Here is a 26,578-nt window from a genome sequence, read left to right on the forward strand (position 1 = left end):
ATGTTTCAGGTCGAGACCCTTCATCAGGTCCTGAAATGTCCACTGTTTTCCTTTCCATAGATGCTTACTGGCCTACTGAGTTCCTCCAGCATTTTGTGACTTTTTGATTAAGTTTATTAAAACAAAGCTAAGTGCTAAAATAATAAGTAAAAATAATATGACAAAGTATGCTACATGAATTAGCAAAGGTATGATGTAAAATCTACAAATTATCTTGTAGGATCTGTTTTTTATTCCTCCCTCTCCCTCTCCTCTTTCTCTCTCTCATTCACTTCCACTTTCTACCGTCTCCATTCTTTTTGTCCAGTGTAGGATTGCTCAATTCCCAATGATCAGAACAATGATTTTTGTCATTTTGATGACAAAAAGCTTGAACTTATCTAAAAATCACTCACAAATATTTCTTAAGATGTTTTCACTTGGACATGGTTGCTGAGGACAGGCTTAACCATATCAGGACCATCGTATTTTATAAGCAATGATTTTTTCTTTGGTAAAAGTAAGGGTCTCAAGATGAAAAGCCTGTTCAGGATTTCCTCTCCTGTTTGGGTAGATTAATACTGACATAAGGTTCCCATTGCATTCTTGCTGAAAATGTGATTCTGTCACCTGCCCCAGCACCCTGGCATTTTGTTTGTCAGAGGCAATGGTGCCTATCCACACACCAATCACACCTGGAGGCACAAATGCCTCAAAATGGTCTCACTTATGTTCCTGACATTAACTGCTGCTCCCATTTCCCGTTACCCAGACCTGTCACCTTTTATCCCAGCCACGTTTCCTAGCTAGTCCTTCACCTATTCTCCTTCCTCATCTGCTCAGCACCAAATACAGAGCAAGGTCACTCTCTGCCTCGTCTTCTCCAATCTGGGAAAATATGCAGGGCTCTTGGATTATGTGCCTTAGACTATGATCCCAAGGGTTGATGATATCTGGTTTAGATTTACACATTGAAGAAGGTCTCTAGGCAAATATTTGTCCAAATTAGGCTTGAGGCATTCCTCATTGAATCTGGGTATGTGATAATCCTGCCAGGTCTGAACAAAGTTCATGCAGCTCCTTTTTGGTAGTTTGCCTTGAAAGCCAAAATTAGCTTTAAGCTTCTCTAGTTCGGCCTTAAAAGCTTGCCCTGATAATATTGTGATTCCCACATGAATAAATGTATTCCCACTGTATAAATCGCAGTGGGTTTTCAAGTTCAGTTGCACCCTTTCTCAGAATGTGGACATAACTGCTCAAAGATCATTCTATTAAAATCCATTTACCTCGGCTAGATTCATTTCCAAATCTGTGTGAAAACTGCTAACCTATTGGTAAAGAACAGATTCTAAACTTTGACAAAATACTGCAATAATACCATTTATGAAACTATCTTGCTGTAAGTTCATCACTGATACTGTACACCATGTTTTGTAAAAATTAACAACCATTTAAAAATGACAAATAACAATTTCAGAGTAGTTAATATCAAGAATTGATCTTGGTGATGCAGAAAGAAGAATTTACTATGTTTGCATTAAACACTTTATTTTGAAAATATGCCCACTTTTACAAAACTTTCACAGTTCACAAACTATCATACTGAGGCACTTTTCATATTTGCAACTGTTACATTTTAATGCTAATTTGCGATATTATTAATTAGTAAACAGGATTGAACCATCAGTTCTAATACAGGGTATTTAGGGTTTAGCTGGTACTTTGACCTTTTACATGCCTTTTTATTGTTTTGTGGAGAATTAGCTTTCCAAGACCACAAGTTATTTTTGTAATTTCTGCTGCATAATGACATTTCAAAATTATAACCATTAATATTGGGTAATGACATTTAGCTTCTAAGTTTACACTTTGTTGTTCTGCTTTTCATTGATTATTTACTGGACTTCTTTGTCTGAAATAAAAGATTTCTACAAGAATGCATTAATGATCAATAATTAAATAAATTTGCATAATTCACTTTTTATATCTTAACGACTCAGGCCAATGATCTGAAGTATGAAGAGGAAGAGATTTATAATGTCAAGATAAAGATTCAGGGCTGCAAAAATGTATTCCTCAGGGTTGAGGCTGTATCTGTGCTTTCCTCCCAGCATTAATTGTACGTCAATCACCAGGTACTAAAAAAGAGATACGAAATATATTTGTAGTTCAACATATTGAAAAAAATTTGAGCAAAGGTTGCCCTTCACAGAACTCTCTGCTGTATATTAACTCTCCACGTCTTTTCTCCCCTCGGCATCCATTACTTCAGACAGAACAACCTTAGTTTGGCTAACTTCTCATTATAGCACATGCCTTCTAATCCACGCAGCATCCTGATAACTGTCTTCTGCATCCTCTCTAAAGCCTCCTCATTCTTTCTCTAATGGGGCATAGTCCAGATGTGGCCTAACATAAAGCTGCAACAAAACTCCCAGACTCTTTAACTCAGCTAAGAACGTCAAGCATGGCACACACCTTCTTTGCAACCCTTTCAACTTATACGACCAATTTCAAGGAGCTATGGTCTTAGAGCCAAGACCTTTCTAAACATCAAAGATCCATCTGTGCGTCAATGATACTTCTCATCGGTATTCACTGAGACTAGGAACATTTTATTTGGAGAATTTAAGTAGGGGATTGGTGGAAGTGGTGGCTGAAATTGTAGAGCAGTTAATTGCTACAAAGGCAGAGGTAAAATGGGTAAATTCCCAGGGCCTGAAATGTATTCTAGGTTCCTTGGCTGGTGTGGGGTAGGGGGCAAGGAAGGTGATTACCATGGCTCTGACAGATATTTAAATCTTCGCCGCCACAGCGAGGGTCGGATTACTAGAGTACAGCAAATGTTGTACTTTTACTCACGGAGGGAGACAGAGGTAAGCCAGGTAAGCCCAATGAGTCTAGTGGTAGGGAAGATACTGACGTGAAAGGAAAAATTCTGAGAGACAGGATACTTGGAAACGCAGGTTAAACAAAAAAAAAATCAGTATAACTTTGTTAGAACTTTGTTAAATCAGTATAAATTGGTTAAACAAATTGACTGAATTTTCAAAGAGGTAACTGAATGCATTAGTGAGGGCACACAACTGCTGTGGTCTACATGGATTTTGACAAAGCTGATCCCTAGGGCTAGAGCTCACAGGATCCAAGGGAAGTTGCTAAACTGAATCCAAAATAGACTTGGTAATCAATATCAGAGTAATGTTGGCGGGTGACTTTTATGATTGGGAGCCAGTGATCAGCAGTATATCACAGAGATTGGAGCAAGGACCCTTACTGTTTGTAGGGATAGTGAGTTGGGCATGAATATAGGACGTACGATTTTCTGGTGACATAAACGTTTGTGGTGCTGGTGTTAGTGAGGAGAGCAGCTGCAGTCTACAGAATGATGTTGATCATTTGGTAAGGCTAGCAGTATCAAGAATGCTCATGGACTGTGTGTCCCACTCCATCAGGGAGTCTATGTAGCAGCCACGCCAGGACCACCAGACTCGAAAACAGCTGGGAAGTAGCTGACCAAGAAGTACGGATGACCAACACGTCCACCCAGTAACCTGCCATTTGTCATCATTTCCAGAGCTGCATTATGTTGAAATGGTCCTGTACCTGCTGTCATGTTATGTACAGATATCAATCTATCTATTTAAGCTGTCTTCTGTATTTATATGAATTGTGTTTTTTTTTAAATCTTATATGCTGCCTTGGATCCAGAGTAACAGTTATTTTGTTCTCCTTTATACTTGTGTGCTGGAAATGACATTAAACAATCTTCAATAGACAGAGCCATAAAAGATGGGATTTAAACCTGATAAGTGCAAGGGAGGACTAAGAGTGGAAGGATAATAAAATGAATAATAGAATGTGAGGGACCTTGTGTACCAAGTCCAAGTATTCCTGAAGGTGGCAGCACAGGTAGATGAAGTAGTGAAGAAGCCATTTGTGAGATTTGCCTTCGTGTGACTGCAACACCCTCTCACTGTTCTTTTTTTCTTTTTATGACCCTGATGTTCTTAGGTGTAGCATGATCTGACTTGATGGCACGCAATGAAAATATCTCATTGATAAACCAATAAAACAACATTGTGATAGGAGCCTGAGTGGACTGAAACAGAGGTGGATCCATGGGAAGGGGAACTGATTAGAATTGCCTTCAAAGAAGAAGCACAGACAACTCGGGCTGTGGCCATGGGTAGCAGCTGAATTAATCCAACAAGAGTTGATAGGCACTGTTCATTGACAGTGAAGGATAATGGTATATATTTAAATCATATTGCTGAAGATAAAATAGAAGAACAAAAGCTTTGACCAGTGACCAATCTGGACATCAGAAGTTTTGAGAAGAGGAGATTTCACCAGGTCCACTGCCTGATAGAAAAGTGGCAGCAGGTCACAAGCAGCTTTGACGAGTGACCACTTGCCATTTGGGATCGATTAGCAACAGCAAATTATAGGAAGGCGGGAAAGCGCAACGGCTATCAATGGAGTGGACAGAGCCAGAGTGGTGATCTTGAGGCTTTAGCTCTTTGAGGCTTCAGTCAGAGAAATCAAAGAAAAGAAAAACTCTAGGTTAAGACTATATTCTCCCATCCCTTCTTTATACCTGCTCTGCTAGGACAGTAGTGATGCCAAGCAGGGTAGTGGAATGTTCCTCCTGCAGGATGTGGGAAGGCAGGGAGACTTCCAGTGTTCCTGATGACTACAACTGCAAGGTGCATCCAGCTGCAGCTTCTAACTATCCATGTTAAGGAGTTGGAGTTGGAACTGGATTAATCCCAGATCATTCAGGAGGCATATTGACAGGTAGTTACACCCAACAAGCAGGAGACAGGAGACTGGGTGACAGTCAGGAAGGGAAAGGGGTTAAAGAAACAGTGCAGAGTACCCATCCCCCTCAACAAGTATATCACTTTGGATACTACTGGGGGGGGAATGTCACAGTATCTGGTACTGGTCTGGCTCTGTGACTCGGAAGGGAAGGGGGGAAGAAGAGGCATACTGTGCTCATAGGGAATTTGTTAGTTAGGGGAACGGACTGGAGGTTCTGTGGGAAAGAACGAGATTCCTAAATGGTATGTTGCCTCCAGGGTACCAGGGTCTGGGATCTCTTGGATCAAGTCTTTAGCAATTTCAAGTTGGAGAGTGAACAGCCAGATGTCGTAGTCCATGTAGGTAGGACAAGTGACGAGGTTCTGCACAGGGAGTTAGGTGCTAAGTTAAAGGGCAGGATCTCTAGGGTTGTGATCTCAGTATTGCTACCCGTGTCACGTGCTAGTGAGGCCAGAACTAGGAAGATTATACAGTTTAATACGTGGCTAAGGAGTTGGTGTAGGAGAGAGGGCATAAGATTTTTGGATCATTGGGCTATCTTCCAGGGAAGTTGGGACCTGTACAGAAAGGATGGTTTACACCTGAACTGGAGGGTGACTAATATCCTAATGGGAAGTTTTGTTCATGCTGCATGGTGAGGTTTAAACTAAAGTTGCAGGGGACGGGAACCAGAGTGCCAGAACAGTTACTGGAAAGCTTGTGGAGGCAGATGTTGGTAAGACCTCTGACAAAGTTAGGAATGAATAGGTTAAGCATGGTGTGACTAGTTTCCTGAGCTGTGTATATTTCAATGCAAGAAGTATCGAAGGAAAAGTGGATAATAGTGCTGAAGAAGAGGTAGCTGGTTTACAAACAGAGGCAACGTGTAGTGAGGAGAGGCTGTTGATAGGGCAAAATTCCAGTCAATAGGATGAGTTGTAATGTAGAAGGTGGACAATATCAAAAAAGGGTGTATCATGCTGAAGGTGTGGTATTTGAATGTGCGCAGTGTACAGAATAAGGTAGATGAACAGTTGCAGATCGGCTGGTATGATATTGTAGACATCACTGAATCATGGCTGAAAGGTTATAGCTGGGAGCTTAATGTCCAAGAACACACATTGTATCAAAAGGTCAGGCAGGAGGTAGAGGGGGTAGTGTTATTCTGTTGGTAAAAAATTAAATCAAATCATTAGAAAGAGGTGATATAGGGTTGGAAGGTTTTGAATCATTGTGGATTGAGCTAAGGAACTGCAAAGGTAAAAAGAACCTGTTGTGATTTCTATACAGACCCCCAAACAGTCATAAGGATGTGGCCTACAAATTACAATGGGAGATAGAAAATGCATGCCAAAAAGGCAAGATTACAAGGGGGATTTCAATATGCAGGTAGATTGGGAAAGTCAGCTTGGTGCTGGATTAAAAAGTGAAGGGGGGAGGAATTTCTAGAATGCCTATGAGGTGGCTTCTTAGATCAGATCATGGTTGAACCCACTATAAGAACAGCTATTCTGGATTGGGTTTTGTGCAATGGATCAGAATTGGTGAGAGACCTTAAGATAAGACCTTTGGGGCAAGTGATCATAATATGATGAAATTCACCCTGAAATTTGAGGAGATGTTAAAATCAGATGTATCAGTGGAGTAAAGGGAATTACAGAGGCATGAGAGAGGAGTTGGTCAGAACTGACTGGAAAAGAACACCGGCAGGGAAGACGGCAGATCAGCAATGGCTGGAATTTCAGCAATTCAGAAGGCAAAGGATATGTACATCCCAAAGAGGAAGAAGTATTCTAAAGGTAAGATGACAAAACCGGACTAACAAGAGAAGTCAAAGCCAACATAAAAGTCAAAGTGAGGGCATATAATAGAGCAAAAATTTGTGGGAAAATAGAGGATTGGGAAGCTTCTAAAAACCAGCCAGAAGATAAAGAAGGAATATGGAAGTAAGCTAGCCAATAATATTAAAGACAATAGCAAAAGTTTCTTTAGATAGTGTAAAAGAGAGGTGAAAATGGATATTGGACCACTGGTAAACTGTGCTGGAAAGGTAGTAATAGGGAACAAGGAAATGGCGGATGAACTGAATAAGCACTTTGTATCAGTCTTCACTGTGGAAGACACCAGCAGTACAGTGGAAGTTCCAGGTGACAGGGGGCAAGAAGTGTGTGAAGTTACCAAAACTAGAGTAAAGGTTCTTGGGAAACTGAAAGGTCTAAAGGTAGATCACTCATCTGGACCTGATAGTGTACACCCCAGGGTTCTGAAATAAGTAGCTGAAGAGATTGTGGAGGTATTAGAAATGAACTTTTAAAAAGCAGATTGAATGCAGTGTCAGGAACTGTTTGGTCTTGGTCTTTGGTAGAAGGAATGAAAGGGTTGACTATTTTCTAAATGGAGAGAAAATACAAAAAAAAATTGAGACACAAAGGAACTTGGGAGTCTTCCCTAAAGGTTAATTTGCAGGTTGAGTCTGTGGTGAGGAAGGCAAATGCAATGTTAGCATTCATTTTAAGAGGACTAGAATAAAAAAGCAAGGATGTAATGTTGAGACTTTATAAAGCTCTGGTGAGGCCTCACTTGGAGTATTGAGAACAGTTTGGAGCCCCTTATCTTAGAAAGGATGTGCTGAAACTGGAGAGGGTTCAAAGAAGGTTCACAAAAATGATCCCAGGATTAAATAGCCTGTCATATGCATAGTGTTTGATGGCTCTGGGCCCGTATTCACCAGAATTCAGAAAAATGAGGTCTGATGTCATTGAAACCTATTGAGTGGTGAAAGGCCGTTATAGAGTGGATGTGGAGAGGACATTTCCCGTGGTGGGAGAGTCTCAGCCCAGAGGACGTAGCCTCACAATAGAGGGGCATCCTTTTAGAGCGGAGTTGAAGAGGGATTTCTTTAGCTAGAGAGTGGTGGATCTGTGGAACTATTTGCCACAGGCAGCTGTGGAGGCCAAGTCTTTATGTATGTTTAAGGCAGAGGTTGATCAATCCTTGATTGGTCAGGGCATGAAGGGATACGGGGAGAAGAGTGGAGATTGGGGCTGAGAAGAAAATTTGATCAGCCATGATGAAATGGTGTAGCAGACTCAATGGACCAAATGGCCTAATTCTACTTAGGAGCTTATGGTCTAAGTATATTTCAAATTCAAACCGTGGACTAAAATCATTTAGGATTGCTTATTAAAGAAAAGTAATCCTAAATGATTTTAATAAGCAATCTTTAATAAGCAAACCCAAAAGAAAGGAGATAAGGAAGCTTTAAATGCAAAAACAAAATATTGCAAATGATGAAAATCTGAAATGCATCAAAAAGTTGCAATTATTCAGCAGGACATGCAGCAGCGGTGGAAAATTAGAAGGAAATTTTCAGGTCAATGAGCTTGCATCAGTACTGATAGCACAGTGAGAAAAACAATAAAGAAACAAACAAGAGCATTATAAACTATGAATTAGATGGCCAAAGAGTAGAAAGATATTTGGCCAAGAACAAGAAGGGAAGGGCAGCTGTGTTTTCTGCATAATGTCTTTGCTACAACTGTCTTACAATGGAGCTATTTTACTGAGCGAGAAACTGTTCAGAAGCCACATTTGTTATACGTAGTTGTGTGGGAAAGCTCCAAAATTTTAAATTGTAAGCTGAAGAAACAAAGGCTTAAATATACTTACAGCCGAGAAGACCAGTGTTCCTAAAGAGGCATAAATTATCTGGAGCCACTGTAGGGAAAACAAAACAATTCAAATTCAGATAATATTTACACCTTCCTTTCTGTTCATAGGTGCTCCACATAGAAAGTAGTGGGGAGAGTAGGCATGCTTTATAAGGGCTAGTTTCGCAGCTTTGTAATTCCATTTTAGAGTTTTGCACCACTGAATGCAATGTGGAAATGTATTTGAAGAGAGTAACAGTCCCCACTAATTGGCAGTGGATGATACACAGCCTGTGGGCGGGATCTAGAGACCAGTGTGCTCCAGCTCGTGATGGACAATGATCTTGCGTTTGGAGAGTGACTTGGCAGAAGTTACTCATTAACTTGCAAATATATTGTATGTTTATCCATTTTTATCCAGTACCTTCCAGTTATCCAGTGACCAGATTTCCTGCTGGGATCCAAGTTATTCTCAATATTTTAAAAGTCTAAATTTTATAGCAGTGATTATCAAAAAATTCTCTGTAATTTTTATAAGGTTAGCTTTATTTGTCACAGGTACATTGAAACATCAATACAGTGAAATTCTTCGTTTTGCATCAGCAATCAACATGGTCCGAGGATATTAAACAAATTTGGCAGGGGTGTGGGAAACAGAGCATCAGGTCAGAAAGTGAAGGGATGCAGAGGAAGGTAGATGTCAGAGCCAGTAAAATCAGGCAAGAGCAAAGTAATAGATATGATGGGATGGATAGAATGAAGTGTGTGTGTTTTAATGGGTGAAGGTGATGAATTTAGAGCATGGATCAGCACACGGAACTATGATGTTGTGGCCATTACAAAGAGAAGGGTAGGAATGGATGCTTAATGTCCTAGGGTTTCAATGCTTTAGAAAGTATAGTGAGGGGTGGGAGGGTAGTTGCACCACTAATCACAGACAATATCACAGAACTCAGAGGGAATGTAATGGAGGGCTCGACCACAGAGTCTGTGTGGGTAGAAGTCAACAATAGGAAGAGTGCAATCACTCTGGGGGAACTGTACTACAGACCTCCTCCCACCAATACCACCCCCACCACCACGGGGACATTGAGCAACAGATACGCAGGAAGATTAAGAAAAGATGTAAAAACAACAGGGTTGTTGTCACAGGGAACCTCAACTTCTGTAATATAAACTAGGATTTTCTGAGTGCAGGAGGTTTAGATGGGTCAGAATTTATTAGGTCTGTCCAGGAAGGTTTCAAGATACAATATGTAGATAATCCAACAAAATGTGGGCGGGGGCTGTACTGGATTGGGTTTTGAGTAATGAGCCTGGTCAAGTGACTGACCATTCAGTGGGTGAGCAGGTTGGGAAAGATGACCACAACTCATTAAATTTTAAGATAGCTATAAATAAGGACAAGTGTGGACCTCGCAGGATAGTTCTAAATTCGAGCAGGGCAAATTAAAGAGCATTCAACATGAATTAGGGAGAGTTGATTGGGACTGACTGTTATTGGGCAAGTCCACATTCAACATGAAGAGGCTGTTTAGAGACCAACTGCACAGATTACAAGACAGGTATGTTCCACCATAAGGAAGAACAAAAGTGTTGAGAGAGGTGATGAATTTAGTCAAGAAGGAAAAGGAGAAATACGTAAAGCTTAGGAAACTAGAGTCAAACAGAGCTCTTGAGGATTACAAAGAAACTAGAAAAGAACTCAAGAAGGGAATTAGGAAAGCTAGGAGGGAGCATGAAAAGACCTTCACAAATATGTTTATAGAGAATCCCAAGGCATTCTATACATACATTAAGAGCAAGAGGATAACTAGGGAGAGGGTAGAACCACTGAAAGATAAATGGAGGAACATTTGCATGGATGTGGAAGGTGTCCTTAATGAGTACTTTACATTAATATTTATCAAAAAGAAGGATGTGGAGATTAGGGAGATCAGTGTTGAGCATATTAATATGCTAGGTCAGTAATGTTGACTCTTAAAGAGCATTAAGATGGATAAGTCCCAAGGTCATGATGGGATATAGCCCTGGTTATTGAGAAAATCAAGAGATGAGATTGCTGGGATCATGACCAAAATTTTCATGTTGTCTCTAACCACAGGCGAGGTCCTGGAGAACAGTTGAGTAGCTGATGTTGCTCCAGTATTCAAGAAGGGAACCAGGGATTATCTGGAACCTATAGACCTGTGAATCTCATGTCAATAGTAGGGAAGTTGCTGGAGAGAATTCTTAGGTACAGCATTAATGAGCATTTGATAAAACATAATTTTAAGCTAGATCAGGAAAAGAAAATAGGTTCATATTAATGCAAAGTAATTAAAGACTAATTGGTCATGTTTAAGTGCAGCTCTAACATGGTTGGCATGGATATGAATACTGGTAATGACTAGTTACTGCTGAAAACATAACTGGATAATGTCACATAAGCATGGAAAGGTAATGCTTTCCTTAATCAAGATCTCCAGATTCCTCATAGATATAAACATTAGTAGTTAAAGTAAGCCAAATGAAACTACGTTAGTGCATCTTTCTAGAACAAATGATCAAATACAGCAGTTTATATTTGTCATTAAACCACAAAAAGTGTGCAGGTGTTTAAATTGGTTCACAGACACCTTCTCTCAGACAATCAGAGACAGACAATAAATGCTGGCCTTGCAGCAGGCTCCTCATCTAATATAATAAAAAAAACATCAGATATAAAACAAAGACTTACATATGATCGTATTATGGCACACAAAATTCCAAATGCCAAAAGCACCAGTAGTATCACGAACAAAATTCCAGTTCCCTTGGTGAAATCCCACTGAAAATAAAGAAAACTCAGTCATTCAGATTTTAGCACAGAGCAATTGAGCACAACAAAATCCTGGGGCAGGGACTGTAAACTGTACCTTGGTTTGCAGAGCAAATAGTGTCAGTCCAAATGCTACAAATGTAGTAGCACCAACAGCCCACATCACTGCATCAGCACCATAGAAACTGAGAAGCAATAGAGAGAAGAGTCACAACTTAAGTTTTGGAAACTAAAATTATATCCAAGTCTTTATTCAATACAAAGGACGTTTCAAGCAAAGTTAAACACTTACACTGAAACTGCTCCCAACATCAAGCCTTCCAGAATGGTCTGTAGGTGAAAAGGATTAAATATATTGGATGTCAATCGTATAAAATTGAAATCAACTTTAGTGGAGACATTACACCATGGGCATTAAACCTGGGAAGTGACTCCCAGGCTGTGCAGTTTTGATGACGACTAGGAACTGGATGAGACAGTTCACAAGATGGCTGGATTTGAATGCAGATTCAAATAGATCTCTCAAACAAACCTCAAGTGTAAAATGCAACACAATGGTGTTTATAAACCAGGAAACTGAATATTTTTCTACACTAGAACTGAGCCTTTTGCAAATTGTTTCTTTGAATTCTGCACTCCCCACCAATGGAAAGTGCAAACTCGTTCCATTGGTGGTCCCACAAGGGTTTGACCTGATGTCAAGGTTCAAGGTTCATTTTATTGTCAAAGTATGCGTGTACAATACAACACTGATGTTTGTCTTCTCCAGATAGCCATGAAATTTAAATGAAAAAGTAAAAGAAACAGAAGTTACAGACCCCAGAATCCCCACATCCTCCCTGCAGAAAAAAACAGCGACAATAACAATCCCTAACCCTCCCCACAGGAAAAAAACAGCAAAAAAAACCGATGCCCATTAAACTAGTGAACTGGGCTGCAATCCCTCAAAGGAACTCCTTCCAACTGTTGGAGCTGGATTGAGCAGTCAGGCCCCTTTCTGATGAAGACCTACAACTGACTTAGTAAGCTGAACTAATAATGGACAGCAGGGAAATCACAACATCTAGATTATTACGATTAACTGTACCATTTAATCACTTACAAATAAAAAAAGAAGCACAAAGTTCCATGGAGTTTTGCGTCGTACCCCTTCACAGCATGACAAGATAATGATTAAAACAAAGATGGCAGGGCTGCAATAGAAAGAAAGTGAGAAAGAGGCGTCTTAGAGATACCAACCATAATCAATAAGAAATTAGAAGAGCTTAAAAGATACTTACATTAAGGCATATGTAAACCAATAAGTTTGGGCTACCCATAAATTTAGGGCTGGCCTGGAAAATAAAATTTAAAAGATATTTATTTAAAGGGTTGTTTGTAGATTTTTGAAGAAATACATGCTGCAAATTACTTATTAAATATTTGCCATATTTCCCAGCTTTATATCTTAATTAGGGACAAAATGATAAAAAGAGGTTTGAGAGTAGCTGTGGATAGAACAGACATATTTATGGTTCAGGTGTAGGGCCTTGCTTTATAAAAATGAAAAGCTGATGAGATATGAACGCATACACATACGTGCACACACAGAAACACACATGCACACAGTCAGCAAGAACCTATATCGCAGTCAGCAAGAACAAACACAGCAGGTTTAGAATATATAGTAATTTAAAAAAGAACAGGATGGCTAAATGGGGGGAAAAGACCACATGAAAAATTAAAGAAATAAAATGTTATATATTCATGCATATTTTAACCCTTACTGATTGCTGTACTGTGAGAGGGCATTCTAGGTAGATGACATACAAACACAAAATAAACAGCAGCACATTTGTTCTTCACTTCTCTGTCTCTCATGTGTGTTTTTCACGGTCACTCAGCTTCCCAGTACCATAAACATAACAGGTGACAATGAGGTGACATTTATTGTTTGGCTCCCTTCAGGAAGAAGAGTCCAGGTGCAACACTGGTGATGTACCGTTGTGTAATGTGGGTGAGTGAAAAGAAAATGGCCACAGGAAGTGTGGTCAGTGAAGAATCCGAGGGGAGTGAAACAGAATGGGATGGTTAAATAAAAGACGTAAGAGAGGAAGTGAGAGACTAAGTGAGACTAGGTAAGACTAATTAACTTCTCTGGAATGTGATTGTGGTTGAAAATAGTAACAATGTTTTGAAGTTTGGGGCCATGTTACAAAATGACAGACCAATGGAGTTCATATACTGGAAGATTTGAAAGATTTGAATATTTTGCACTGGCAAGTCAAATTTCAGCTGATATTCATGTTCCAACTTTTCTGACTGTGATGGGTGCAAAAATATTTAATTTATTATTCAGCTTAGTGCAACCTACTAAACCTGGCAATAAGCCTTAAGAGGAGTTAAAGTTTTAAAGGGCCACTATTCACTTAAACCTTTGATTATTGTTGAGAAGTTTAGATTTCATGAAAGGAATCGAGAGAAAAGTGGGTCTATTTCACAGTTTGTGGTGGTGCTGAAGCAGCTGTCTGAACACTGATTTGGGGCAGATACTGAACAACATGTAATGTGACAGATTCGCATGTGATCTGCGTAGTGAGGTAATTAGGAAATGTTTGATTACAGAAGATAGATTAACATTGTAGAGGGCAATTGAGATCAGTAAATCTAATTAAGCACTTCTTCCCAAATTCATAAGGTTTCTACAGACTTTCAGTATAAAACACCTACTGGCATTCAGTGTTACCGTTGTGGCAAAACTGGGTAGTTGGCAAGAGAATGCTGGTATAAGGATTTAGATTGCCAAAGGTGTGGGCAAAACAGACATACTGAACAGGCCTGTAAAAGTAAAAAGGCACTGTCAACCAAAAACAGTGCAATAAAGAAAACTGACTTTTGGAAAAGCAGAAAGAAAGATGTGAACAAGATGGAGCATACTGAGGACGGACTGAGTGACTCTCATTCTGTGGTTGAGGAAGCTTTGCGTCTTTTATCTGTTTCAGGACACAAAGATGGCCATTGGGTGACCGTACGTTTGGATGGGGCCACAGTGAGGATGCAGGTGGACCCGGGTGCTGCTGCATCTCTGGTGTCGGAGTCAGTTTACAAGGAGAAGTTGCAACATCTCACTCCAGATGAGGCAAGGTTGACTTTAAAGACTGGCACTGGTGAGGTTGCTCCAGTGAGGGGAAAACTACATGTTACAGTGGAGATTAACAGTGGAGAAGGTGCTGCCTTAGGAACTTTGGTGTGTTGTTGCAGGGCATCTTGTAGGTGGAACACACCACTGCAACTGTTTGTTGATGTGTAGGGATTGGATGCTTGTGGAAGGGGTACCAATCAAGTGGGCTGTCTTGTAGAGGATGGTGTCAAGTGTTGATGGAGCTACACTCGTCCAGGCGAGTGCCGAGTATTCCAGAACACTCCTGATCTGGGCCCTGTAGATGGTGGACAGGCTTTGAGGAGTTAGGAGGTGAGTTACACGCCGCAGGATTCCTAGCCTTTGACCTGCTCTGGTAGGCATGGTGTTTATATGGCTAGACCAGTTCAGTTTCCGGTAACCCCAGGATGTTGATAGTAGGGGATTCAGTGATGGTGATGCCACTGAACGTCAAGGAACGATGGTTAGAGCCTCTCTTGTTGGAGATGGTCATTGCCTGGCACTTGCGTGGTTCAAATGTTACTTGCCACTTGTCAGCCCAAGCCTGGACATTGTCCAGGTCCTCTGCATTTGGGTATGAACTGTTGGAATTGGAATGGGAAGTGGGTGGCCACCGGGAGATCCTGCTTTTTGTGGCAGATGGAGCAAAAGTTCTTGGTGAAGTGGTCTTCCAATTTATGTCTGGTCTCACCAGTATATGGGAGGCCACACCAGGAGCACTGGGTACAGTAGATGACCCCAACAGACTCACAGGTGAAGTGTTGCCTCACCTAGAAGGATTGTTTAGGGCCAGGAATGGTGGTGAGTGAAGAGGTGTAGGGGCAGGTGCAGCACTTGTATGAAGTTTGACTGCTCCAGCAAACCACCTGAAATTAGCTTTGTCAAAGTAATGCAGGAACACTTAAAACCAAAGCCATTGTTGATTGCAGAATGCTGGGTTTCATGAGCAAAATCAAAAAGAAAGTAAGTGTAAGAGCATTTAGAAGTGCAAAATAATTAAAATGGTATTTAACAATCGCCTGTAACTTATCCCCTACCTGGCCAAAGAATATCAGGGTAAAGGTCAGCTGTTCTCTCTCTGCTGGGTCCATTTTTCTGGTCGAGACTTGCTGTCAGAGCCTCCAGATATGGCCCAAGTGCAAACAGAGAGAGAGACTGACGTGGGTCAACAGTTCACAAACTTTACAAGATAATTTGTGTACAAGATAATGAGAGGCATTGATCGTGTGGATAGTCAGAGGCTTTTCCCCAAGGCTGAAATGGTTATCACGAGAGGGCATGGTTTTAATGTGCTTGGAAGTAGGTACAGAGGGGATGTCAGGGATAAGTTTTTTATACAGAGAGTGGTGAGTGCATAGAATGGGCTGCCAGAGGTGGAAATGATAGGGACTTTTAAGAGGCTCCTGGATGGCTACATGGAGCTTAGAAGAATAGAGGGCTATGAGTAAAACCTAGGTAGTTCTAAGATAGGGACATGTTCGGCACAGCTTTGTGGGCCGAAGGGCCTGTATTGTGCTGTATGTTTTCTATGTTTCTATTGATGCGAACCTTGCAGAATTTTAAGGGAAAGGAAAACAATAAACACTGGGCTAACAGGGCTGTTAACTAAGACTCTCAAACTGAAAGTAAAATGCCAAAACTGCAGCTGTTAGCAATATCTAAATGGTAAACAAATACCGCTCCTTTCCAGCATCAGTCGAAACTGTTGTCCTCTTTCTCAGACAAGGAAGAAAGTAAGCAGGGAGCGTAATGTTGTGTGCTTTGTTCAAATCTCAGCAAAGCTACAACAATAAGAAGGGAAAAAGGATCTAAGAAACATAGAACACAGAAACATAGAAAACCTACAGCACAATACAGGCCCTTCAGCCCACAAAGCTGTGCCAAACGGGTCCCTGCCTTAGAAATTACCTAGGGTTACTCATAGCCCTCTGTTTTTCTGAGCTCCATTTACCTGATCTTGTGCTTTCCTGGCATATTTGATGCTTCTGACCAGGTCCAGGTATCAATTATAACTGACATTTCAATGACAAAATCTGCCATTTTCATCAAGGATGATGCCCAAGCATGTCTAGTCCTGTGGTATTTATAGCCCTGGTGTCTGTCCCTCCTGATTGGTTAGTCCTCATCCAATCAGGTTGCTTACAATCAAATTTCAGTTCTTACTTACTGGTTGGTAAGTATGTTGGACAAAGGAAGGGCCAAGCTGTTCAGAGGAAGTGTGGAAATGATGAAAGCAATGGTCCAACTGCAACAGATTTTGTAGGCAATGTATCTGAGAAGGCTTCTGTTATGTTAATTGGGCAGTTACTTGTGAAATGTAGCTTGTTTTTAAGCTGAAAGAGAGTTCAAGAAGCATCAGAAAAGATGAATGCACTTGGCTTTTGTGAATATAAAGATCCAGAATCTACTCTTTGTGCGCTAAGGTTATTGCATGAATTTCAAGTGGGTGATCATAAGCTGCTTTTAAAAGTAGATGGAAAGACCAAAGCCCAGCTGGATGATTGGAAGGCCAAAAAGAAAGGATTCAATGGAGATACAAAAACAGAGGATATGTCAGATGATGTTGTGGATGAGGAAACCAAGAGGAGAGATCTGATGGTAAAGGGAGCAATAAGAGAATACTCCAGTGAACTAAATGCATCTGTCCAAGATCAAAATGCACAAACGAGAAGAAGATAATGGAAGAAGAAAGGGGGCTACCACTGTTGGAACCACTTCCTGCAGTCTCAGGGTCAACTTCTACAACCACCATAGAGGAGGCCCCAGTGCCTTGGATTGTTTCACAGCTGCAAGTCTCACCTGTCAAGCAGAGGGATCCTCCTTGTCAGGAGGGATGGTAGCCCACAGAGGTAAGAAAGCTTCCACCACAATGAAATTTTTCCACCTGAATGGGACACTTTAAAATATACTATGCTGTGGATGTCTATACATAGTAGTTGTATTATATAATATACTGTGCATATAGTGGAGGTGCATTCTATATTGAGTTGGAATTTATAGCTAAGCAAGGAGGAGCATTCTGTATTTAATATTTTGTTATATTTGAGTAATCTTGTGTATATATATTGGCTGGTAAAGCTTTCCTGTTCATTTAAGTAATTCCATACAGGTTATATGTATAAATTTGTGAACTGCTTACGCCACCACACAACCTTGTGATTCGGTATACATAACTTAAAGTAAATTCAAACCAGACTTGTATTCTCGGACAGCCATGTCTTCTTTGAGTTAGTTTATGACAGATATGTTATGTATCTCTGTATATTTTGACCCTTGCAGGCTGCTGTTGAGTTTTCTTTGTGTTAAAGCAATGAACGTAATGCAAGAGGGCATTTGGCTGGGCAACTCAGAAATAATTTAAACAGCATCTCTCGTGTGTGTCATTCACGGCCACCTGGCTTCTCAGTACCACAAACACTGCATAAAATGCATACATAAAGCTGAATGTGTGCATATTTTGTACAGTTTGAGAAGAGAAGAAGGGGAGATGGTAAAGAAAACTGTCAAAACAAAAAAAGGCAATACAGAAAATATTGGAGGAACGTGGCATGTAGGGCAGCATCTGTGGAAATGAATAAACAGCCAGTGTTTTGGGCCGAGACACTTCATCAGGAATGGGAAAGGATGGGGGAAAATGCCAGATTGAGAAGGCGGGGAATGGGGAAAGAGTTCAAGCTAGAAGGTAAAGGGTGAAGCCAGGTGGGTGGGGGAGAGTAGTGAAGTAAGAAGCTGGGAATTGCTAAGTGGAAAAGGCAAAGGGCTGGAGAAGAAGCAATCCAATAGGAGAGGAGAGTGGATTAAGGGAGAAAAGGAAGGAGGAGAGGGAGTAGGGGGAGTTGACAGTCAAGTGAGGAGAGGTAAGAGGTCTGAATGGGGAAATGAAGAAGAGGGAAAGTGGGGTGGGGAATTACCACAAGTTTGAGAAAGCAATGTTTTTGCCTTCAGGTTGGAGGCTACCTAAATGGGATATGAAGTGTTGCTCCTCCAACCTGAGGATGGACTCCTCATGGCAGAAAAGGAGATCATGGACCCATCATATCAGAATGGGAATGGGGATAAGAAGTGAAATGGATGGCCACCAGGAAGTTCCATGGATGGAACTGAGGTGCTCGACAGCATGTACAGGATCTCTTGTGTTTAAAACAACAAAAAGGCTCCAGTGTTCTATAAATTGGTAAGTGCTTTCTCTCTATAAGTTCATCACCATACACAGCTGCTGGGCAGGCAATGTTGTTTACCCTGGAACCTTGATATCAACCCTGCTGCAGTAATCATGATTTAGTTGTCACCATTTCTTTCATGAATCACAAATGTAATGAAAAGGGAGGTTAGCCGGTATATAATCCCTGTTTAGAATGACCCAATATTCTTGCACTTTGGAATTTCCTTTAAGTGTAAGCTGTAAGTGTAGGGAAAATGGTACAAGCTTCTAGGGAAACAAGCTTCTAGGGAAACAAGGCTTCCTGAGGCACAAAGAGGGATGAACATTGTAACAGCTATCAATAATCAATAGTACTGGGATAGATTTCAGGAGACTGCAGATATGCTAATGATAAATTCCTTAATCTTCACTTCTTAGTTTACATCTATATCTTTCAATTTTTTTTTGTAGCAAATGGTAAAAAGGTTACTCATCCTATCTATGTGGAAAGGTTTTGCTGTCATTTACAGAGAAGGGTGCATATATGATGAAAGAGCAATTTTTCAAAGGGAACATGACTGTACTGGACAAAAAGAAATATAAATGAAGTATACTCGAGGAAAGTGAGGAAAGAGCTGTAACTCAGCTCTCCTTGAGATACAACTCAAACTGAAAAAGGCAAACTTATCCAAAAGTAAAGGGAGCCTCTAGAGATGGAGGTTTATCAATTTGATACTTCAGAAGATTGTCACATCTTTGCTGAGGAACAAATCTCCAGTATTGCATACACCAGGGCACATGGTTGAGCAGTTTCAAGTTCCTGGGTGTCAACATCTCTGAAGATCTATCCTGAGCTTAACATATTGATGCAATCACAAAGAAACCACGACAGTGGCGATATTTCATTAGGAGTTTGAGGAGATTGGTATGTCAGTAAAGATTCTAGCAAATTTCTACAGATGTACCATGGAGAGCATTCTAACTGGTAGCAATACCATTTGGTATAGAGAGGCTATTACACTGGATCAGAAAAGGCTGCAGAAAGTTGTAAGCTCAGCCAGCTCCATCAATGGCACTAGATTCCCCAGCACTGAGGACAACTCAAAAAGACAGGAGCCTGAAGAAGCACAATCAATGTTTCAGGAACAGTTTCTTTTCCTGACAGAAAAACACTAGTTTTAACCAAATATTTAAATAAACATATGACCCTTGTAAATGTGCTTTCCAAGCATGGAGTGCATGCATAAGGGTGTCAACATCTCTGGAGATCTATCCTGGGCCCAACGTATTGATGCAATTACAAAGAAGGCATGGCAATGGCTACATTTTATTAGGAGTTTAGGTAGACTTGGTATGCCATCAAAAACTCCTGCAAGTTTCTACACATGAACTGTTGAGAGAAATCTAACTGGTTGCATCACCATCTGGTATGGAGAGGCCACTTCACAGGATCAGAAAAAGTTGCTAACACAGCCAGCTCCATCATGGTTACCAGCCTCCCAGCATTGAGGACATTTTCGAAAGGTGATACAGCACCTAAAAAAGGCCACGTCCATGATTAAGGACCCCATCACCCAAGATGAGCCCTCTTCTCATTCCTGCAATCAAGGAGAGGTTCTGAATGGACAACAAACCCATGGTTGTAGTTATTGTTTTTTAATTAATTTATAGTTACAGGTTTTTATTATGTATTGCATTTTACAGCTGCCACATAACAACAAATCTCAGGACATATGCCAGTGATTGAAAACCTGATTTTGACTCAGATTCTTGACAAAACTGTTGACTATAAACATGCGGACTTTAAACTGTTTAATAGAGTAGTAATTTAGTATTATAAGCTTGTCAGATGGTCTTATTGAAACTAATCTCAGAAAATCATATTGCTATTGATTTCAACTACAGGTTGAAATTCTCTGTCTGGCATTTTGTGGCCTGGCAACTCCCATGGTCCGTGGAGCAAGTTATGAATCTGGCATTAACGGTTTACAGAGAGGCCATTGGTAGCTGTACAGTATTAGCATTCTGTAGTAGCAAAAATTTGCTGTATTTGCAAAATTTAAAATGTGGAATACAAATTTGCTCTTAAAGAAATTATGTGAAAAATAAATATACACAAAATGTAAACAGAGAACTGAATTAGTTTACCAAGGACAATATTCTACAGGTTGCTTGTTAAAAGTGGTAGGTCACTTAAGGGATTTGCATTGCAACCAGACATAGTAATCCCTTTAATGATACTTGTAGTTAAAAGCTCATAGCAGGAGCCCACTTAGAGCTTGTGCAGAGTGAACTGCCAGGCCCAGGGGCTAGGCATATGTTTACATAGGGAGATCCTGAGGCATTTTCTGTGGTCCAACGCTAGTCATGCCCAAGGATGCTGGACTAAGTTTCAATCGGGATGTATTATTTGTAACACTGAATCACTGTGACACAGCCAAACCTCACAAGTAAATTTTATGATTTATTTCAACTATTAACCATTTCAGCTAAATGCGTGCATGCTCAATGTTTAAGAGTTACTCTGGTTAGGAGCAATATTTTCAATTGTATTTTTAAAATGAGCATTAACTGATTCATTTAGTCAACTGCATCTGCAGATTCTGATGGAAGATGAGCGATATAAAAATAAATAAGGATGGGTGCATTCTGGTTGGCAAGGATGTGGTGGGCTGTATGGCCTCTTTCTCTGCTGTACTCCACGAGTCATGTGAGGTAAAGTGGCAGGTCTCAATCTCGCTAAATGGTATGTCACAGGCAAGGCATGAAGAGCATTTGGTTAACTTGAAAGAATAAAAGTGAAACAGTTGAGTATTCAGCTGTGTCTTTGTCATTATATAATAATCCCGATTATATAGATGTTCAGAGATGTTAACATTGGTGAAATACTTATGCATTTGGGCGAAGAGAAAGCTATCCTGAAGTAGAAGCACACACAACAGCACAGCACAGCAATGGCCCTTTGGCTCATGATGTTTGTGCTAGCCATGACGCAGATTTAAGTTATACGTCTGCCTGAATATGTAGCCCTCCCCCCAATTTCCCACCTATTCATATGTCTGTTGAAATGCCCCTAAAACGTTACTACTGTTCTCTGCTTCCACCACTACCATGGCAACATGTTCCAACCTCTCTCTGTATAAAAGTCTAGCCTAATAAATCTTCTTTAAACATTACCCCTCTCACCTTAAATGTATGCCCTTTAATATTGGATATTTCTAACCCAGAATAAAGACTTGGACCATCTACCCCATCCATGTCTCTCATAGCAACACACACAAAATGCTGTCGGAACTCAGCAGGCCAGGCAGCATCAATGAAAAAGAGCACAGTCGACATTTCGAGCCGAGACCCTTCAGCAGGCCATTGTACCTCCCTCTGCAAATGGATCCTTAACTTCCTCACTGGGAAACCACAATCTGTGTGGATTAGAAATAACAAATTCTCCTTGCTGACATCCAGCACTGGTGCTCCTCAAGGATGCATACTTAACCCACTGCTCTACTCTCTGCACCCATGACTATGTGGCCAGACACAGCTCAAGTGCCATCTATAAGTCTGCCGATGACACAACTGCTAGTGGCAAAACTTCCAATTGGTGATGAGGGAGCCCACAGGAGTGAGATAGATCAGCTGGCTGAGTGGTGTCGCAACAACAACCTTGTACTCAACGTCAGTAAGACCAAGGAATTGATCTTGGGCTTCAGGAAGAGGAAGTCAAGTGAATGCACACAAGTCCTCATGGAGAGATCAGATGAGGAAATGTTGAGCAGTTTCAACTTCCTGTCTGTCAGCATCTCTGAGGACCTACCCTGGCCCAAAGCAGTGATGAAATTACAAAGAAGGCATGACAGTGACTATATTCCATTCAGAGTTTGAGGACACATGTAAGTTTCTACAGATGCACCGTGGAGAACACTTTAACTGGTGGCATCACCTTCTGATATAGACAAGCCAATGCAGAGCATTGGTAAAAGCTGCAGAAGTTGGTAAACTCTGTCAGCCAGCTCTGTCATGGGCACTGGCCTCCTCAATATCCAGGAAAAGTCAATGCCTCTGAAAGGTGGCATCCATCATTAAAGACCCCCATTATTTAGGATGTGCCCTCTTCTCATTGCTACCATTAAGAAGGAGGGATAGGAGCCTGAAGGCACGTTTTCAACGATTCAGGAACAGCTTCTTCCAGTCTAGCATTAGATTTCTGAATGGACATTGAACCCATGAACACTTCATCAGTTTTTCCCTTCTCTTATGCACTACTTATTTAATTTAATTTTGTACATGCAGTATATTTATATATATACTTGCTGTAATTTATAGTTTTATTATTATTTATTGCAATTTACTGCTGCTGCAAAACAACAAATTCCACATCAAATACCAGTAAAATGAAATCTGATTCTGATTCTGAGGCCACATCTGTGGAATTAATTCATTGTTGAGGTGATTGAGCCTGACGACTGCAGGATAACACTTGGCAGTGTGAGACACAAGACTCCTGCACCTCCTGCCGGATGGCAGCAGCAAGGTGAGAGGGAGATCAGTCGACCACGACATACTGCTGAAGGCAAGTAACACCTGTGCCTCTTTACCACCCTATCTACTTGTGAGAGAGTCATGGACTTAATTCACAAGTTCCTTCTGCACATCAGTGCTCTTAACACCCCTGCCATTTACTCTGTAATTTCCTCTTACATTTGAACTCCTGAAAGTGCAATACCTCACACTTATCTGGATTAAATTTCACCTCCCACTTATCTCCTCATGTTTCCAACTGGTCCACATCCTCCTGTTTCCTTTGATAACCTTCCTCAATATCTACAACTCTGCCATATGAAATCAATAAATTCCCCACGATGCAGAACTTCACTGTGGGCAAGTCACCAAGGCAACACTGATAAGGCATTCCTCAGAGTTAACCAACTCAAATATGTAGAATGAAAAGGTTTTAGTGCGATTAACTCTATTTAAATTTTTAACAGACTGAGTAATAGAATAGATTAAATTAGTGTGATGTGTGGCATTTCTATCTATGACTGAGGAACAGTGGCTTAGATTCTACTAGATAGTGCTGGCCATTCTGCACGGAATTGGAATTTGCACTGTGGAACTGATCAATATGAGTAAACACCAGGGAATTGGCTCAGGTCCTATGCTGTTAGAGATGTAGGATTCACTAATTCATTGAGCTCAATGGGGACTGAAGTGCTGTGAAAATGAAGGATAGAGAATCTAAATTCCTGCTTCAGTTATTCGCAATTTGCAGCTTGTTAAACATTTGGAAGTTTATTTAGAAGTATATTGAGTGATTTTGTTTTTTACTCGTACACTGAATATCAAAATGTTACTTTCTAATAAATTATATAATTCCCAAACTGTACTGGTAGTCTAACTGGTTCCTATAAATTGCCTCAGGGGTAAGTGCGTGATTGGAGATTCAATTCGGGTATTACAGGGCGCTACAGGGAAAATGTATTAATGGGGTTGCCTTTAGAACTAACAGTGACTCAATGGGTAAAATGGTCACCTTCTTTGTCAGAAATATGTGAAAAATATATACTTGTACAAGGAATCATTTTTTTTGAATGAAGGGATACAAAGGAGATTTTTCTATATATCAAAGGTGTGTATTTGATATTTCAGTAACATCCAAGTAATCTTGTAAATATTGTTTGATTAAGCATTCTTTGTTGTATGTCTAATTCATAATGGCTATATGTAAAAATACAGGCATTGCATATGTCACAGCACTACCATGTGATTGTGCGCACCTCGCTTAAAGTAAATCTAAGTTAGACTTACATTCTGGCACGCTGTGTCTGTCTTTTAATTAGTTTAGTGTTTCGGAGTTACAAAAAATAAAAGTGGCGATGAGGTGTTTTTAAAATGAACCAGATATGGCTACTGACCTTTTGAAGCACAGCAAGCAAGGCATTTAAGTTCTAAAAAAGTGCATGAGGAATGGCCAAGTTAAAAAAAAAGCACAGCGCAGCAAGTGAGGAGGCAATTGAGTTTTAAAAAATGGCAGAAAATAGAGGAATTCACAGGATCATAAACAGGAAGCCTCAGGTGAGCAGAAATGGCTAGCTACATTGGAAAGGTGTGAACTTGAAGCAGTGGCTTTGGTGGGTAACAGTATTGTCAGAGGCAGGATTAATCTTTAAATTGATCTGTCCTGAGACAATTGTTGCACTTGTATGGCTGGTTTTAATGGCCTTCTGCTACACTGATATCCTACAGGGCTTCTTCAGAAGGCAGCAAAATGAGAAATAAATTTGCATTTCTCCCAGATTTGCATGCAACAGGCCATTCAGATGTTGGCAATCTAATTTCCTGTGGTTTGGAGAGCAGAGAAATTGAGGAAGATTTATTTGGATCATCTATTTGGATCTATTTGGATCATCTATTTGGATCATCACAGGATATAGGATGAATGGCAAGACCTGATCCTTTACCTACCCCTTGGGAAAATTATGGTGAATAGCTTCTTGAGTAGCCATGATATTTTCCCACAGTGCTGCCAGATGGAAAGCTTGGGACTTCTGATGAAACAATGAGAGAGATCTGCTGTGTCAGTTGGAGGTAGAGATATTCCAACCCATTTGCTGTGCTAATGGCTCAAGCTTGTGAGTTTGGGAAATGGAATTAAAGAAGTCTTGTTGGCTGTTGCAATGCATGGCCACCTGGCAGCTGTAATGTGCCAGTAGCACAAAAAAGATATGTTATGAATGAGACGGATAGTGCATTAATTACTCTAGCTCGTCCTGGAAGGTGACAACTATTTCAATGTACTTGTGACAGATGGGTAAACAGCTCTGCTAAGTCAGGAAATGCTCATTCATTATTAATCTGTTCTTGTAGCCATGCCATTTTTATAGCTGGCTCAATTAGGCCTCCAGTTACTGGGAACTCTCAGCGTGCTGCCTAGTAAGGGATCCAATAATAGTGATGCTACTGGGTATTAACTGGAGGTCCAACGATCTGCTAAATCTCTGGGAGAAAATAGCCTCCTTCTGTGCTGCAAGGAAAATTCTTGAGTTATTACCAGCCATGACATACTGTAACTTTCATAACCACTTGGATGTTTATTAAAAATTATCTTACCGGGGTTATCACTACTGAGGAACACGATATCAAAATCTGAACGACAAAATTCCTCTATTTTAATGCTGTGCAGGTTATGATGCACCATTATCACAAATGGCACTTCTATGAGTAAGGAAGTACTCACCAATAAAGAAACATGCAGATTATTGCTGTGGTCATCAACAATTGAACCATTAATGTGAGAAACACCTTTCTAATGAAAGCTATGGAAAGAGTAAATCATAATATTTATTAGCATTTTTGGGATGAGTAAATGCTCTTTGAAATTATCTAAAGTATTCAGATTCATCTTAGATTCCACAACCGCTCTGTCATCGAAGCTTCTCCATTTCCTGGTAAACATTTTCTTTTTCCAGTAATTCTTCCTGTTTACCAGCTCAGTGAGACTCCACTCAGTTTTTCCCAAGTTTTGTTTTTAATTATACCAGGACCAAATCTGGGAATTACAGACCTGATGGCCTAAGACCGGTGGTAGGGGAATTTCTGGAATCCATAGAGAAGTGTAACATACCACTCTAAAAAGAAATAGCCATGTTAATGATCCGGGAAATGAAATGGTTAGTGTATGAAGAGCTGTCATACATTATAACATTTGGTGGTTCTGGTCCTGCACTCACTGGAGTTTAGAATAATGGGGAGGGGGTGGAGTCTCATTCAAACTTACAAAATATTGAAAGGGGAAGATAGAGTGGGCATTGCAGAGAAAGTTTACACCGATGGGAGAGTCTAGGACAGGGGTGGGCAAACTTTTTGACTCGAGGGCCACAAAGGGTTCTAAAATTTGACAGGGGGGCTGGACCAGGAGCAGATGGACGGAGTGTTTTGGTAATACACCTCATAAGAGAAAATAAAATATCATGGGATATGTAGAAAACATGTGCTTTAATTTCAATTGAAAATGAACAAATGCATTACAACAAAATATCTGTCTTTGAAGTCCCATGGTATTTAGCTAT

At 40.4% G+C, this 26,578-nt stretch overlaps 1 protein-coding gene across 1 annotated transcript in view; it reads right to left on the reverse strand.

The window, feature by feature from the left end:
- Positions 1-1,518: 1,518 nt before the first annotated feature.
- The window catches only part of zgc:110410 (uncharacterized protein LOC553618 homolog), a 31,488-nt gene continuing 6,428 nt past the window's right edge, over positions 1,519-26,578 (reverse strand). The window contains exons 3-10 of the mRNA XM_059971456.1: positions 25,747-25,825; positions 12,516-12,569; positions 12,338-12,428; positions 11,528-11,565; positions 11,333-11,420; positions 11,155-11,244; positions 8,455-8,502; positions 1,519-2,117 (exon numbers count right to left, since the gene is read on the reverse strand). Of these exons, the coding sequence (XP_059827439.1) occupies positions 1,968-2,117; positions 8,455-8,502; positions 11,155-11,244; positions 11,333-11,420; positions 11,528-11,565; positions 12,338-12,428; positions 12,516-12,569; positions 25,747-25,825 (638 nt within the window). The 3' untranslated portion in view covers positions 1,519-1,967. The remainder of the gene's footprint in view (positions 2,118-8,454; positions 8,503-11,154; positions 11,245-11,332; positions 11,421-11,527; positions 11,566-12,337; positions 12,429-12,515; positions 12,570-25,746; positions 25,826-26,578) is intronic.

This window comes from Hypanus sabinus, chromosome 6, assembly GCF_030144855.1.
Source record: "Hypanus sabinus isolate sHypSab1 chromosome 6, sHypSab1.hap1, whole genome shotgun sequence".
In the NCBI taxonomy this organism is placed as follows: domain Eukaryota; kingdom Metazoa; phylum Chordata; class Chondrichthyes; order Myliobatiformes; family Dasyatidae; genus Hypanus; species Hypanus sabinus.